Source organism: Topomyia yanbarensis, chromosome 1, assembly GCF_030247195.1.
Source record: "Topomyia yanbarensis strain Yona2022 chromosome 1, ASM3024719v1, whole genome shotgun sequence".
Classification (NCBI taxonomy): domain Eukaryota; kingdom Metazoa; phylum Arthropoda; class Insecta; order Diptera; family Culicidae; genus Topomyia; species Topomyia yanbarensis.
In genome coordinates, this window is record NC_080670.1 from 213,307,444 (window position 1) to 213,323,252 (window position 15,809).

General features: G+C 41.0%; 1 protein-coding gene across 1 annotated transcript; it reads left to right on the plus strand.

The window, feature by feature from the left end:
- The first annotated feature begins 1,718 nt into the window (after positions 1-1,718).
- LOC131691830 (SET domain-containing protein SmydA-8-like) lies at positions 1,719-15,526 on the plus strand. The gene is made up of 3 exons (XM_058978500.1): positions 1,719-3,767; positions 13,956-14,423; positions 14,532-15,526. The coding sequence occupies exons 1-3, from the start codon at positions 2,826-2,828 to the stop codon at positions 14,724-14,726; spliced, it is 1,605 nt and encodes a 534-aa protein (XP_058834483.1). The 5' UTR covers positions 1,719-2,825; the 3' UTR covers positions 14,727-15,526.
- The last annotated feature ends 283 nt before the right edge of the window (positions 15,527-15,809 follow it).

Sequence of the window (15,809 nt, forward strand, 5' to 3'; positions counted from 1 at the left end):
ATCAATAATCGATTACAAGCATTCGGTATAATCCACGTATATGGCACCCCTATTCCATTTGTATTGAATTGACATAAGTTAACATCTCAGCGGGCACACAAATTATGGGCCCCACTGACAGTTCAAATTGCACTGCTCGTTTTGCTCGAAGCTCGATTTTCACTAGTCAGATACCGTACGGCATAACTCAATTTTTAGACATTTATTAAAAAGCGAAGATAATGGACAACTAATTGAAAAAAAAAATGTTGTTTTGGAGATGTCGGTAAATAACAAAAACTTTACACCATGGTGCACCAACAAATTAACCGAACTCGTCTATCACAAAATTGTGTCGAATGAAATTGATTCTGCTTATTGTGGATCGACCTTAACGCGACGTTTTAGATGTTGGCTTTGAAATCATGGCGGCGTAGCAGATACCTGGTGTAATCGAGCAAATCGAATAGCTGCTATCAATTAATCGATAGCATAACTAATGAAGGGTGAGCATTTAAAATGGAAGTCGCGGAACTAAAAATATGACAAGACTTATCCTCATTTTTCAAAATGTATCCAATGACCTTTTTTGGTTGACTAAGATTTACAAAGTAATCGATTATTGATTTTAATCGATTATCTTGGTCGATTAATCGAATGAATTGATCAAGCTCAAAAATTATTCGACTAATGGATAATCGATTATTTGCAAAAATCAGACATCAATAATTCTACTTCACTTCGGTTATGTTTCTGACACTACCCACCCATTTTCTTAAGACAACTTCGAAACTTTTCAAATTGGCTGGATGCTGTGTTAGTTATATAGCATTCTGTAGAGGTCGTTTGGATTTGCGGACGGCAGCGACATTACAGGTAAGATATCAATATCAATATCGACAATTGGAAACTGGATAAAAGTATCGTATAGCCCGCCATAAAACGGTGGTACTACTGGTCATCGAGTAGAGACCACTGTCGAAGAACATGTGATAGCCTCGAGGAATGCGCTGAAACAGTTGGCTGCAATGATCGATGACAGATTGGACATAGTCAGCCACATCAACACTGCCTGCGAAATTGCGACCAAAACTAACGACGCTCTAGCTAGAATTATGCTGAACAACGTTGGATCTTTTTCTAGCATGGCATATACAACCTAATCCGTAACAGCTGGAATGAAAACTTTCTCTGGTAAGCAGATTCATAGTCCGTCCAATACTGGTGAAACTTGTAAAATAATGTAAATTACAGAGCTGTAAACATTCCAAACACTAGTGCAAAAATCTATCATTAAATTATTTCAAATTTTATCATGATACCCAGCCTCAAATAGTGGACTAAGTAATTTTCAATGGTGAAATATAAATAAACTATAATAAAATTTGTTTCTATTTCACCATTGAAAACATACCAACGTATGAATAATATCTATCTTACCAAATGGCTCACTCGACTTTTCCAAACTATACCCCTTCAACAGGCAGCACTGGCGCGGCACCCAAAAGTTTCGTTGATTTTCTCTCCCGCTCCCGAGTCGTCACTCAAAAAACTCTCCCTGGTACGAGAAGCTCTCACACCATTCTCTCTTTTTCTCTTGCAACCGCTCTCCCGCTTCATCTTATCTGACGCTTTTCCACCCAAATTTTCCCAGCATCCGAATCCAGCATCCACTCTATGCTCCTGAGATGAGCATCAGAAACAAAACCCCATCCAGATGGGGCGATGCAGAGCAGAGCCTGATTGCTACGGCAAGTGCGTACGTGCGAGACTCTTTTTCTCTTCATCCCCTATTAGTGCCCAGTGTGTACCATCATTGTCACAGACGCACACACACACACACACACACACACACACACACACACACTGCAGATAATCGTTGTCTTTCATACCTGACGGGGCCTACTGCTGGGTTGGTATCCATCCATTGCAAAACCAGTTTTAGTTTGGTGAGTCGCAATACCTTAGTGGCAGATCATAGTTGGCTTTCAGTTTAACCACAGAGGTGCGTGTTTTGATTCACCGATGATTTGCTGTGACAGCTGGAGAAGTTGACGCGAATGTGTTTTTTTGCTGTCTTCGCTCATTCGAGGTCAAGGAAAATTCGAACGTCAACATCTGCCGGATGTTGACGAGCGGATTCGGGTGCCAGGCTGCGTAGTGTCATCGAAAAGTGACGTGTTGAGATAGAAAAGTTGAAATTTAGTCATTTCTTTAAAAAAAGGTGTGCTACCAGGGTGGAATTTGCCCCCTTTTTTCCGGGAGTCGGTCTGTGTGTGTTTGTAAGTGGGAAACTCTAACGACAGCTTGTTTACTAGTTGAAAAAAAATAATGCTGCCTGTTGAAGCAGCAGGTTTCCCCTGTTGTTGGAGCATGTGGTGAGTGCTGCTCCTGCGCGTCCTCGTCCCTTTGTCGACGCGGGGGCTTGGTAGGAAAACCGAAAATCATATCGCGTGCAGTGTTGTCCGTCCGCTAGCTGTAGTAGGGTGTGGTGGAGCAACGCCTGATTCACACCCATTCCCCCAGTGCGGTGACAGACATGAGCACGGAGAGGCGGTCACCGGTAGACACCGTCATTCGGTTGGTAGCTCATTCAAGTGGAATTCTCGCAACGTGGATAAGTGAAGATAGAGACAGGAGTGACAGTGAAGTAGAAGAAGAAGAAGAAGGAGGAGGAATAAGTTGTGAATTTGAAAACGGACGATTGCCCAGGTCATTAGAGCGCGAGATGTTTTTTGGCTGCAATGCTCCTGCTCCTGTTCAACGGCGACGGTCGTCGTCGGTTCAGTCTGCCAGCTGAGCTCAACGGTTAAAGGGAAAAAAATAACTGTTCGCGGCTAGTTGCGATGGCAGCCATTGAGACCGTTCCGAACGGTAATCCGGCAACCGATTGTGATAACGTTAGTGATAGTGTAGATTTAGTAGCTGTCGAGCAGGTGGCACTGTTCAAAAGCAGACTGGTGGAGTTTCTTGGCGATTTGTATACCCCCGATCAGCCCTGGGACATAATCGCATTCGAGGGCTACGGTCGGGGGTTAGTGGCAACGCGTGACATAGCGGTCAATGAATTGATATTCCTGGATCGACCGATCCTGGTCGGCCCCCGAGTCAACAACTACGATGTGATATTCTGTGCAAGCTGTTGTAGAATACAGAAGAAGCTTATTCTTTGTAGCGGTGGCTGTCGGCTGCCAGTCTGTTCTGAGTGTGACACTAGGGTAGATCAAGAAACACTGCACACTGCTGAATGTAAGATTATCAATTCTTGGCAACCGAAAAACCAATCGCGCTACTGTAAAGCCATTCTGTATGCGCTGACCTCCATACGGGCGCTGATGCTGAACGATCGCGACCGCTCGATCGTGCTTGGCATGGAAGGTCACCCACCACGGAAAGATATGACGACCGAAATCGATCGGCTTGTGACGGAGGAAATTTTTGCGAACCTTCCAGACTTGAGCTACCTACGGCAGGTGGTTAACGTGCTGAACACTAATGCCTTCGAAACGAGCCAGATCGTGCAGGATGAGGAGAACAACGATCACGAAATCATTCAGCGCGGTCTGTACATCTTGGGGGCGTTGATGAATCACTGCTGTCTGCCCAACACCCGGTACGTGTTCGACGAGCAGCTGGTGATGCGATGCTATGCTTCGAAAGCGATTCGCCGGGGGGAGCAGATCTTCAACAACTACTCGAAGATCCTGTGGGGGACGCAGCACCGGATCATCCATCTGTGCTTTTCGAAGCATTTTCTGTGCGGCTGCGAGCGCTGCCGGGATCCGACGGTAAGCTTTGTTTTTTTTTTATTTTAACGAGAATTTGGCTTGATTTCATTGTAGCGTGAAAAATGCTAATTTAAAATTATAACGAAACGGTCGAATCGTGTTTCTGCTGCTTGACAAGAAGGGTTTCGTGACAGACTCAGCTGATTGCCGACGCCGGGCATAAATATTTGATTCTATATAAATAACATTGATCGAGTTCCGCGCACGTGGCGCTTCATTTTCGAAAGCCTTGTTTGTCACTTCCAGCATTGGTGCTCTTTTTGTTGCTGAGGCAGAAATTTTTGTCGAGAAGTTTTGTTCGACTGATAGAAGTCGAACCGTGGGTTTGGCGGGCAGAACGGAATAATTAATGACCTATAAACTACCGTTCATCGATGAGAATAAATAGCGTCGCATGCGTGAGCTAACCTTTCACGCATCTGTTCAAATATCAAGCATAGGACTGAAAATAGGAGCGGGATGGGACATTAAAAAAATTGAAATAGATTTTGAAAGAAATGACATGTCGTGTCAGGTTTAGTGGGCTGAGTTTTCAAATACACCGGAGGAAGAGTGCTAACCAATTCAACAAATATTTCTACAAATGAGAAAGGCAAAACGGGTACTCCGTGATATGTGCTACTAATCGAAAATCCTGAATGGATAAGTAGTTTAAAACTACGGACATAGCTGCTAACAAGCTTTGGACTATATTGCACTAGGTATTGTGCCCATCATACAAAAATTTGATTTAATCCAAATTTTCTATTTACTGAAAATCTTGTATAGTGCTTCAAATAAATTAATTTCCTGATTCTATTTATTGAAGGGATCCTTAAACCCTAAAACCCCTAAAACATTTCGTTACCTATCAATCGACCCAACAAACGATTCAAACCTACCTCAAATACCGCTCTTACACCCTTTTCAGCGTCACGACTCGAACCGTTTGATCATTTTGTAGCTAATTCTAGCTGTAATCCGTTTAATAGTTTGTTTATACATTGCTAGTCTGCCTTAGTTCATGCCTACCACATGTGGCTTTTGAACGGTTTGGCAAAGTATCGATTACCGACCGTGTGTCGGTTGGCTCAGTTCATTTGGCCCGCATAGCCAATGCGGAGAGTCATAATTTCTCACTGTTGTATATGAATGAGGTTATGAGTGCTTACGGTGCGTAATAAAACTGCCACCGTGCGGTACCGCGTGTCCGAGCCGTTTGAGAAGTAAGTACCGAATCCCTACCGGGACCAATAGCAATTTTGTTTCTTTGTTTGCTTCACAGGGTAGGACGTACATCAAAACCATGGAATGCATAAATTATAACAACATAAAATTGTACTTCCTATGAAGCTAATAGAGTCGACTAAATAAGTGTTTGTTTGTGTGTGTTCCCGAGAGCAGTTCGTGACCATCGACAATGACACGGTAAAAGGTTGTGATTTGAATCGCAGAAGGCTGTGCTTTGCGATACAAATTATGGTTCAATATTGACATTTTGTATCCAAAGCAGGTAAAATGCAATTCTCAATCACTCGGTAGCAAATTTGCACTGGGACAAGCCAATTTTGATTCCCTGTCACAATCGTCGTCGTCAGCATTAGCATGCCACGCGTCGCCATCGAGTCTTGTGCAACGATGGAAACGCTAGGTGATTTCAGTGGCCTACTTGGCCCATGTGTGAAAAAGTTGTGGAAGCTTCTTGCCAAAATCGGCTGACTCATCAGCCAATTTAGGCGAACACACAAAAACAAGCCTACTTTTTGGGAACTCAGTCCCGAAGCAGAACATTACCGTTGCATGACCTCGAGCATAAAATAAACATATAATTAAATGTGTGTTCTTGTTCAAACGAGCGCACTGTGGGACTGAGTCTGGACAAATTTGGCCAAAAGTGTTTTCTGACTTTTAATGTGATGACTTGATGAGTCAGAATCAGCTGAAATTTTTTCTTCCCTAGGTAGATGGGATTGAAAAAAATATTATGTACATGTTTCAATATGAAAGATGTGTTGCATTTGAATGTGTCAAATGATCGCATTTAAATTAGGAAAAAATCGATTAGTTACAAGGAGGTTACGAATTTATTTCCCGGGATTTTTGGATTTCCCGGGAGATTCCCGGGAAATTGTGTTGTTTAGAGTGAGCGGTGAATGCAGATGCTTTTCCAACTGATTTGCAGATCTTTGGACTATACTATATATGTATATCTTTAGGCTCGCTGATATGTTCTCATGATTTTTTAGGTATATAGTCCAAGCCTTGCTCAAAATACTACTGAAAATGTTGATATTTTCATGCAAAAATGGAATAATTTGCCGGCCGTTGTACCGAAGCATTTCCTTACAGTAGCGTTAGTGATGCGAACGATATCTCTGCAACCGATGAGCCGATTGATCAGATTTTTTAACAGTTCTTGTAATAGTTAGATCTTGAATGAATGCAATCAAATTAGTAATTGAAATGGCGGTAATTTCTTAAAAAATCGGTTCATAGAATGCATATTTCGTCTACTTTGTTATACCGTAACTGTAATATCTGTAAATTTTTGGATGTATGAAAAGAAAGACATAACGCCGTAGCTGTCCAATACATGCGCATCCAACCTATTTGAATGTCGCTTTCAAGGATGCAGGCAGGATTTTTGAAGGGATAAGATCAAGCAATCCAGATACTCGTCCGTAACAGGAAATTGATGGTAGGCTTCATCCATCGCTGCACAGTTCGCCCATTATCTGATTGATTTTGATTCACACTTAATTCGGAATGATGCTGATCCTACAGCGACAGAAATGGATTTCATATATCACATTTTCTCAATTGATCGGAAATAACTGCACAATACCCTGAAGCAGCTTAATCGTTTCATTCAAGATTACCAAAGAAGGTCCTTTACATTAAATTGATCCATTGTATCAGAACAACGAATCGTCCCAATCGTATCCGTGATTACCAAAATTTAGGTTATACATATAGTCAAGAAAAATCAAAAGAAGTTGATGTTGCGTAAACTTATTGACGCGTTATCAAATGATTGAATAATGTGTAGGACACCAAATCGCCTTTTTCTGACTACTGCTTTTAGGACAGATATACATGCAATCAAACGGGTTTGAAAACTTCAATTTATTCTTTTTGCCTTTCTCAATAGAAAGGTATTGCAATTGCTCTGAAAATCGACTTTTTAACGGAGGGCCGAGTGACATATACCATTCGATTCAGTTCGTCGAGTTCGGAAAATGTCTGTGCGTGTGTATGTATGTGTGTATGTGCGTCTGTGTGTATGTGACCAAAAATGACTCATTTTTCTCAGAGATGGCTGAACTGATTTTGACAAACTTAGTCTTAAATGAAAGATACAACGTTCCCATAGGCTGCTATTGAATTTCTGATGGATCCGACTTCCGGTTCCAGAATTACAGGGTGGTGAGCACGATCACGTAGGAAATGTCGATTTTAATAAATTCTGCAATGAATGTATAGAGGTGAATTTTCTTCCAAAATATGACCACAACTGCTTCGATTTGCAGTATTAGGTCACTAACATCCATTCAAAGTCTTTTTTGGCCACATTGGCCACCATCATCGGTTCTGGAAGCCCCGGCGGAAGTAACCAAAATCCAAATAACAGTCACAGCGGTTTCTCGGAGATGGCTAGACCGATTCAGCCAAACCTAAACTCAAATGAAAGGTGTTGCGCCCCCGCAAATGACTATTTAATTTCATCCCAATCCGACTTCCGGTTCCGGAGTTACAGGTTGTGGCGTGCGATCACATAGCAAATTGCGATTCAAACCGATACTCCGATGAAAACAATAAAGGTAAAAAAATTCGCTAAAATGTCTCTCAAACAACTTAAATTTGCTGTTCTAGGTCACCGACGGCCACCCAAACTTTCGTTGACTACATTGACCACCATAGACGGTTCCGGATGTGCCCGGGAAAAGCGGCCATCTTTCAAAATTGACGAACTCACATCAGTTTCCCGGAAATGGTTGGGCTGATTCTCACAAACTTAGTCCCAAATATGTCCCCACAGATGTCTATAAAATTTCGTACGGGTCGCTTATATGGGTCCGGAAATATAGATTAAACCGTCCGGTCACATATGAAATTCCCATATAAGCCGGAACTCAGTTTTTTTTTTCAATGGGGGGACCCCATGAAATTTCAGAAATCGAATTCGTATTTTTGATGCCAAACATCTTTAAAATGTATGAAACGTCGAGATTTTATGTTATCACGAAATTTTTTTGGAATTTTCCGAATTTTCCGCTGATCCGAATCTCGCTTGATCCATTAAATTACTCGTCTTTTAAGTCATTTAGTTCCCGATTTTCCTCTGGCAAACTATATGAAAAGAAATAATACCTTATTCGGATGTAGATTAGAGTTTGAAGCACTTTTGCACAAAAGACTGAAAATAATATATGAATAGCATGTAAACTCGATGATAAAACGGTGGAGGTCGATAACAACCCTGGAGGCTTTCGGATGGGCCCATGGTACGTAACGGTTGAGAGGCGCTGCGTTAGGCCGTTTAAATTCAAAGCCATTTAGCTCCATACATCTATTTGGAAAGTCTCCGGCGGTGAAATTATCCTACTCCGACTGATACTTCCCAGAAAGCGGAATTTCTCCCGATACCGATACCCGTTTCGTGAGCCATTTTGCTCCCAGCTTTGTCGCGGTCTATTCGAATAGTCCCCGACGGTTGATCTGTCAGTCCTAGTCACTAATTCGTTGATCTCTTCCATTTATCCTGCAATTCCATCAGAATTTATGCGACTACTCTACTGACATTGTATCGCGCCCTTTCGTCTTTGTTCATCTCCAATAGGATATTCTCTATAAATTGGGCAGACCTTTCTTTCCACAAATCTGAGGCAGTCGACGACCATGTGCTGCGATGTTTACTCCATACACTCTTCTTGTTCACCACAGTGGCACATTCGTAATTACCGTAAACCGGGGTGACATTGATCACTTTTCGAAGCAATCATTACATATTTTTAGACGCAACACATTTTTTTTTCAAGTTTAATATTTTTAAATCATGTACTGATCTATGGAGAACCAGATTGAATGGTTTTACCTAAAATTATCCGCTTACAGTTATTTTTTCAAAATGATTTCAAGTTGAAGTCCGTTTTCATGTTCCGGGGTGACTTTGATAACCTGCATGTTCACCCACATTAAGTTATTGATGTCAGTGTTTTTCATTCAAATGTTTGTTTGAACTAATTCTGGAAACATTTTTATTGTTAAATAGATGTTAATTAGTATTATACAAAGTATTTCAATATACTTAAAATTCGAGTAACCAAAATTCGTATAACTTGTGTCTAACTAGAATAAAGGATTCTGAAAACCTTTAAAACTGCTAAAATTGTTTTGCTTCAGTGTTTTATCAATGTACAAAAAGTTTCATCCATTTTAACACGTTGGAATATTGAACAATTAAAAAAATGTTGCGAATTTTAGCTTAAAATAATTTGAAATAATTGCCAACTAGTTTCACAAAAAATGTATTAAAAATAAACAAACTCTTGAAACTAGATTTAGCATATCCCAACCTAAAGAAAAATAAAAACTCGCTTGTAATGTATTGCTCTTGCTCAAATCCAGATTTATTTGTTTTAAAATAAATAGATACTTTACGCAGCTTCGTAAAAACCAGGTAAAGTCAAATTTCGGTTTTTTGTTCCCAAAAACCAAACAATATATACAAAAAGTATAACAAATCGGTATTTTATAAGTTTAGAGTAAAAATCATTTCAAATTAAAATGATTCGGTAGACTATTCTGGTTTAATAAGTGATCTACGAAAAAAGTTTCGAGTGATCAAAGTCACCCCGGTTTACGGTAGGCAGGAGTTCCATCTTCCGTTCTCTGAGTTATCCCAATTCTGGTCATCGAGTTAGTTCTCACCAACCTCCCGGTACCTCCGTTGATAACACTCGATATCCTCTGGTGACGCATACAGTCTCCCGTTGTAAGTAGGAGTTAAGTACTACTTGGATATACTTTAACAAAAGCACTGTTTTGAGCGACTTAATGGAATGTTATATTAAACCCTGTTACCGTTGTCTTCCGTTTTAATTCCACTATGGTGCACCATAGTGGAATTAAAACGGAGTGGAATTCCACTATGGTGCACCATAGTGGAATTAAAACGGAAGACAACGGTAAAAGTGTTTAATAACTACTTGGATTTTATCTTTTCCTGCCCCTAAGTGACAGGGCGGCTGAGGGGCTTCTACTAAGACTTTTGGATTTTTGTACACAACAAGAATGGCATTTGCACGTCTCCCAGTGTCTCGCCTGTTATAGTTGGAACTCGTTATCAACGAATCCAACAATCTCGAGTCTCGTCGAGAGCTTTTGCGTTAGAACGCCATTATACATGTTGCTCGCACCATGCCCCTCACCGATTTAAGTTGTGCTGTGGTTCAGCACTTGGTTTTGAAACTAGCATTTCAGTATATTGTACAGATATTGGGGAACTTGAAATTTGTTCAAAGTCTCCCCGCTCTCTCTATGACTGCCTTATTTGAGTAATACCGGATTGCATCCACCGTCCATTTTTTGTTCCAGAGTCTTGTTTGTCTAACTAACAAACGGCTTTCACACACCGGCTATTTCGTTACCCTGGCGAGGGTGACTTGTTCCAAGAACTTCCTGGGATCATCTGGCAGGCATATGGGCCTGTATGATGCTGGATCTCTAGCCGGCTTCCCTGGTTTGAGATGGAGCACCGGCTTCTGGATCTTGCATTTGTGATAGAAGTAGCCTTCATCTCCTGGGTCTACCCCGCGATACAATCGACAAACGTTACCCAAGGATTACCCTCAGCTTCTCGCAGCAGGTATTTGTAGCGTTTGAAAACGCTTCTGACCGCACGGTACTCTATAGTAGTCATGCCTAGCCAACGCGAAGGAGGCTGATTAAGCTTGAGTCGAGGATTTGATTAAGCTTAACAATCTGAATCAGTCGTTGTGTGTCACCGTTTTTATGGGTTCGACTACACGATCGGTGTGTGTGTCGTAAGAATATGGATAAATCTACCTAATTTATCTTATTTGAGTATGTAATGCCAGATACGAGATTTTATTAATTCTCAGAATACGCTATGTACTTTTTTCCTTTTTCATTTCGACTAATATGTAGTCACATTTTTTTTTTATTTTTAACGACTTTTAGTTAGCTGGAGATAATTGAGTAAGGAAAGTTATGAAAATTTGGAGCCATAGTACTCAAGTGAGAGTAAGCATGTGAAATGTACAGATCGAAAAACTAGAAGTAAATTATAATGGTTTATTGAGGGCTTTAACCAAATTGTCATTCGCCCGGAAAACTAGAAGTGGCAGGGTCATTAGAAACAGGCCTAAAATCTTACGAACTCATCTTTTGTCTTCTGCTGGCAGGAGTCGAGCCTCGGCAGCATTACTATGAATCGCTCAAGTCGATCAACATATCTCCCGGCAAAGACAGACTTGCTCCGTCTTTACCATGAGAACCGACTTTACCGTGAGAACCGACATCGGAATCGGTTCTGATGGTAAAGAGTGTATTCATACACGCTAGCCAAGCGGAAAGATCGTTGGGAAGGATGGAATTCAGATTAACCGGCTGTATGAAGCAATTCACTGCATGCTCGGGATGATCTGGGTCATTAGAAGAAATATCTTCGCTCACCTGGTTTCGATATCAATCCCCCATACATAGGATCTGAAACTGTTTTACCCCGAAAAGGGAGGCGAATATTTCAAATTTAAAACCTCTATAATCGATAAAAAAAAAGAAATGCCACACATGCCCTATCTACAAGAAGGGCTACAACATTGAACTTAATACCTATCGTGGAAAAAGATCTTCAATGCCGCCCACAAGGTACTCTCCCATGTTCTGTTAAGCGCCCGTTGGCTGTTTCCCTTGTCGACGAATTTCAAAGCGGTTTTCGGCAAGGACAAAATATTTACCCTGCAAGTGTGTTTGAGAGAAGAATTCCGCGTTCAATACTCGGAGGCACAGTTGAAAATTACCCAGTGTTACAGGGATCAAAGATAACTGTTGTATAAGGTGAACAAAATTAATTTTTTTTGTATGTGTTGTGAAACTTTTTATTCGAAAAACGTGTTTTTCTAGACAAAAACCTTTAGAAATATTCATATATAATTAGTTCGCCGATCTCGTACAACCGTTGAAAAAATTGTAAAAAGATCTTCGAGATGGATTTAAATATATATTTTCTAAAATATTATACAACTTTTCCAATCCAAATGCAATACATCAAATTGGATTGTTGAACATCATAAACGACCAAATATTTCATTTTCTTTGTATATTGTGATAAGTTTATGCGTATAGATTACGGGGTATGGCGAAGGATCAAGTGTCCTCACTCTCCCCTACTGTAGCATAGGGTAACGCGAAAGCGCTGCAGTCGCTATGGATACTAGGTTCGAATCGCAGAACGAAAACAAAGTTCACCGGTTTTTAATCTGTGCCATTCCACTTGTTGTCCATTGTTTGTTGTTTATTTAGCCTTCTAGGGATCCAGAAAAAAATTTCGGCAGGAGTCCGAAATTTCGATTTTGAAATGAACATTGTACACTTCGTAACACGTAATAAGCTCATTTAATGAATATCAGGTTTGTTGGTCAAATTTGATTTGGAATGATTTTGAGTTTGAAACTAGTATAAAATTTAAACTAATTTAAAATTTCTCAACTAGTAACACAATTTCGGACGGGGTCCGGACCCCCAGGACCCTCCCCCTGGATCCGCCACTGTAGGGAACTATTCCATGTGCGTGGGAAATACGCGTGGTTTTGTCTGAGTGACTGATAGGAAATTTAAAAAAACGAGAAAAATAAACATTCAAGCATCAATTTCCTTCATCCATAGCACGAAGAACAAATTTTGCCTTGTCACAGTCATTATATTGCTTCTGGTCCATTAAATCTTGCTCAGTCTGTACTTCACAAATATTACTTATATTACGAAATCTTCAATTACATAGCTAGTAGCATATCTATTTCGACAAATGTCGTGAGACAGTAAAAGTTATTGCTTTATGTTATATCGTATTATTCTTGGAATTTCGTTTTTCGTTCGAATAAAGAAACAAACAATAAAATACACATGCCGTTTGATTCAATTTAACACAAGTCACACTACCGACAGTCGGCTCTCGTTGTTGCATTTTTTACAAACTGAGTACCCATTAACCGATTAATTTCGACAAACGATAAATCAATCATAAGCTGCCCAGAATGATAAACACATGATAACACTTCTTAGAGTTGCATTAGATCACTGTTAGGATGAATCCAGTTTTGTGAAACTTTTCACCTCATCTTACCAACAAAAAATTCTTCGCGTGGCAAACAAGTAGATGTAGAGGTATACACGGTCTCCATCGCAACGTTTGTTTCACTAACATACCTTTCCTTCCCCGATGACTATACCGACGTTATTGGCATTTCATAGTACAGAACACTCAAAGCGAGCGCGTTGTGTATGAATAACTACTTCCAGGCGTCATTCGTTGATTTTTTGGTTGATTTCGCTTTGTGGTGGTCAACCCCGGAGTAGTAATTATGAATTGTACGGTCATTTGTACTCATGGTCATGCTCATATAAGCTGCAATCTAACTTTTCTCGTTCATTTTTCGAGGTTTTAAGAAAAAGTAGTATGTAGTATTCGCCATGAGTTGATAGATTTCTTTTTAAAGCCTTGCAAAACGAACGCAAAATCTTGGGTTTCTATAAGACACAATGCGGGGGCTTTTGGACACCAACTTTTTAATTAACAATGAGAATTTCGTCATAAGAATAGCATGTATTGTGAAAGAAGTTTAAATATCAAACCTTTTTCCAAAACTCCCCAGAAAAACACTTTGGAAAACATTTGACCTTATTTTATTCAAATTTGCACCACTGTTCAAACGAGCAACGGCAAGCAATCAGCTGAATGGGCTACGAACAAGCAGCGGGGAAAAACACCACCCAAGAACGCAGTATGTCACGCAAAATCCGTTTCGCTAACGACCTTGCGTGTGCGGTGCTTTGGCGCGTGGTTTGCTATTGTTGTCGACCGATACTGAAAGCACACCACCAACAGAATGGCTTCATTACAACAGGCTACTGCGATTTGGAAACTAAAATTTGATTCTCTTCTCCTTCCTCCTCTACCACCCGCAGGAACTCGGTACCTATCTGGGAGCGCTGAAATGTGTTCGCGAGCGGTGCTCCCACGGTCGTATGCTTTCGCTGAATCCGCTCAAGGTTGCCTCCGTGTGGCAGTGCGACAGTTGCGGCTTCAAGATGGATAATGGCCGGATCGGTAGGATTCAGGAGATTGCCGGCCGGATGACACTGGCGAATGCTGCCAAACGGGACGCCGCCTACATTGTACAGTACCTGAACGATCACGTGTCGCGTTTTCTGCTGCCGTACAATCAGTTCACGGTGGAACTGAAGCTGCAGGCGATTCGGAAAATTCTACAGGATGCTCCGATGGAGTTGCTGCTGGAGAAGGAAAAGTATTGCGGTGAGATACTGGCCATTTTGGCCAAGCTGGATTACGGGGAGTGCTTCGTGAAGGGGCTGCTGTGTTACGAACTGTTCAAGGTGCGAACAGTGCTGGCGGGAAGGCGTGAGCAGCGGGAGGTGAGATGATAATAAAAATATAAATTATTAATTTCTAATCGGGTTTTGAGGGTTATCGGTAAAGTACAATATTATCAACAAATAAACAATTAAATTCCTGTGTTTCAGTCCTTTCCGGATGACAGCAGTTTGGCTGTCCTAAGGACGGCCTGGACCATCCTCGGATTCAGTGGCAATCGGCCTCGAGATCTGGACCAACTTGCTCAATGCTACGGTTGTAAAGTTTCACCGGTTGCAGAAATAACCAAATTCTCAAATGATGGTTGTACTTCCGTGAAAATTAGCCAAGAGCAGTTGACGTGAAAAGAATCGCAAGCTGGGCTCAACAAACAGTTCCATTGAAATATATCACACTTGCATTTAAAACATTTTCGCTGAGTGGACATCCCGTGAAGTGACAGTGACTGTCACCGCGACAAACCTCTCGCTTCACGCAGTGTTGGCTATTTTCATATAAAAACAAAAACGTCGCATTGACCCCCGCAGTCGAAGCAGGCGATGGTTTCTTGGCGCATATATGCCAACCATAACAAAAACAAACAAGTGCACTCGCATTGACGCACAAAGACTGGCACCTTTAGCGCACCTCTTGTTAATGTTACAAATTTTGCACCCGTTTCCTAGTTCCTCGATTTCGCTCCGCTTTGCCGTTTCGGTCTGTTGTCAGACGACGCCATCATATACCAAATAAAAACATAACCGAATTTTTCGCTCGAACAAAACCAAAATGTAAAAATAAGTCATTTGTCGCTCAAAACAGATCGAAACCAACCTCCGTCAGGAGGGGCTATGCACGAGCGCCATCCTAATCTTGCCTAACAAACTCCTACCTATAGCGATGAGATATTTTTAACTTTACACGAAACAAATCCTGAAAAAAAATATTGAAATTCTATTTACCATCATCCTCCTCCTAGTCAAAGTTTCCAAATATATCAGTAGCATATAGCGAAGGAAAAAAAGCGATAGAAAATTAAAAACAAGAGCAGATTTTTCTCACATTTTCTATGTAGATGAAGAATAAAAATAACTACTTTTTTCCTCTTCCGTAAACAGAAACAATCAATATACTAATAAATACAAATTCACAATAAAAAAAAGACAACCGATAAACGGCCCCCCGCCACTGTTTCATTCCGCTTCGACTAAACCCCACCGCATCGACATAAAAAATAAACCCCAAACCACGCGGTCGCGAGCTCAAGGTTCAATCGCGAGTCGAAAATCGTTTTTCACCTGTTCCCGTCAATTTAGCATTTAGAGGTACTTATAGCTATATATAGGTTAGGTCGCAGTATGGGGCATATTACACAGCAATCTGTTGCTCGGCGCCATTCTCTCGGTCTCTCTTTCTTGGTGTGTGCTGCGTGCCGTTCTGCGAGAGTG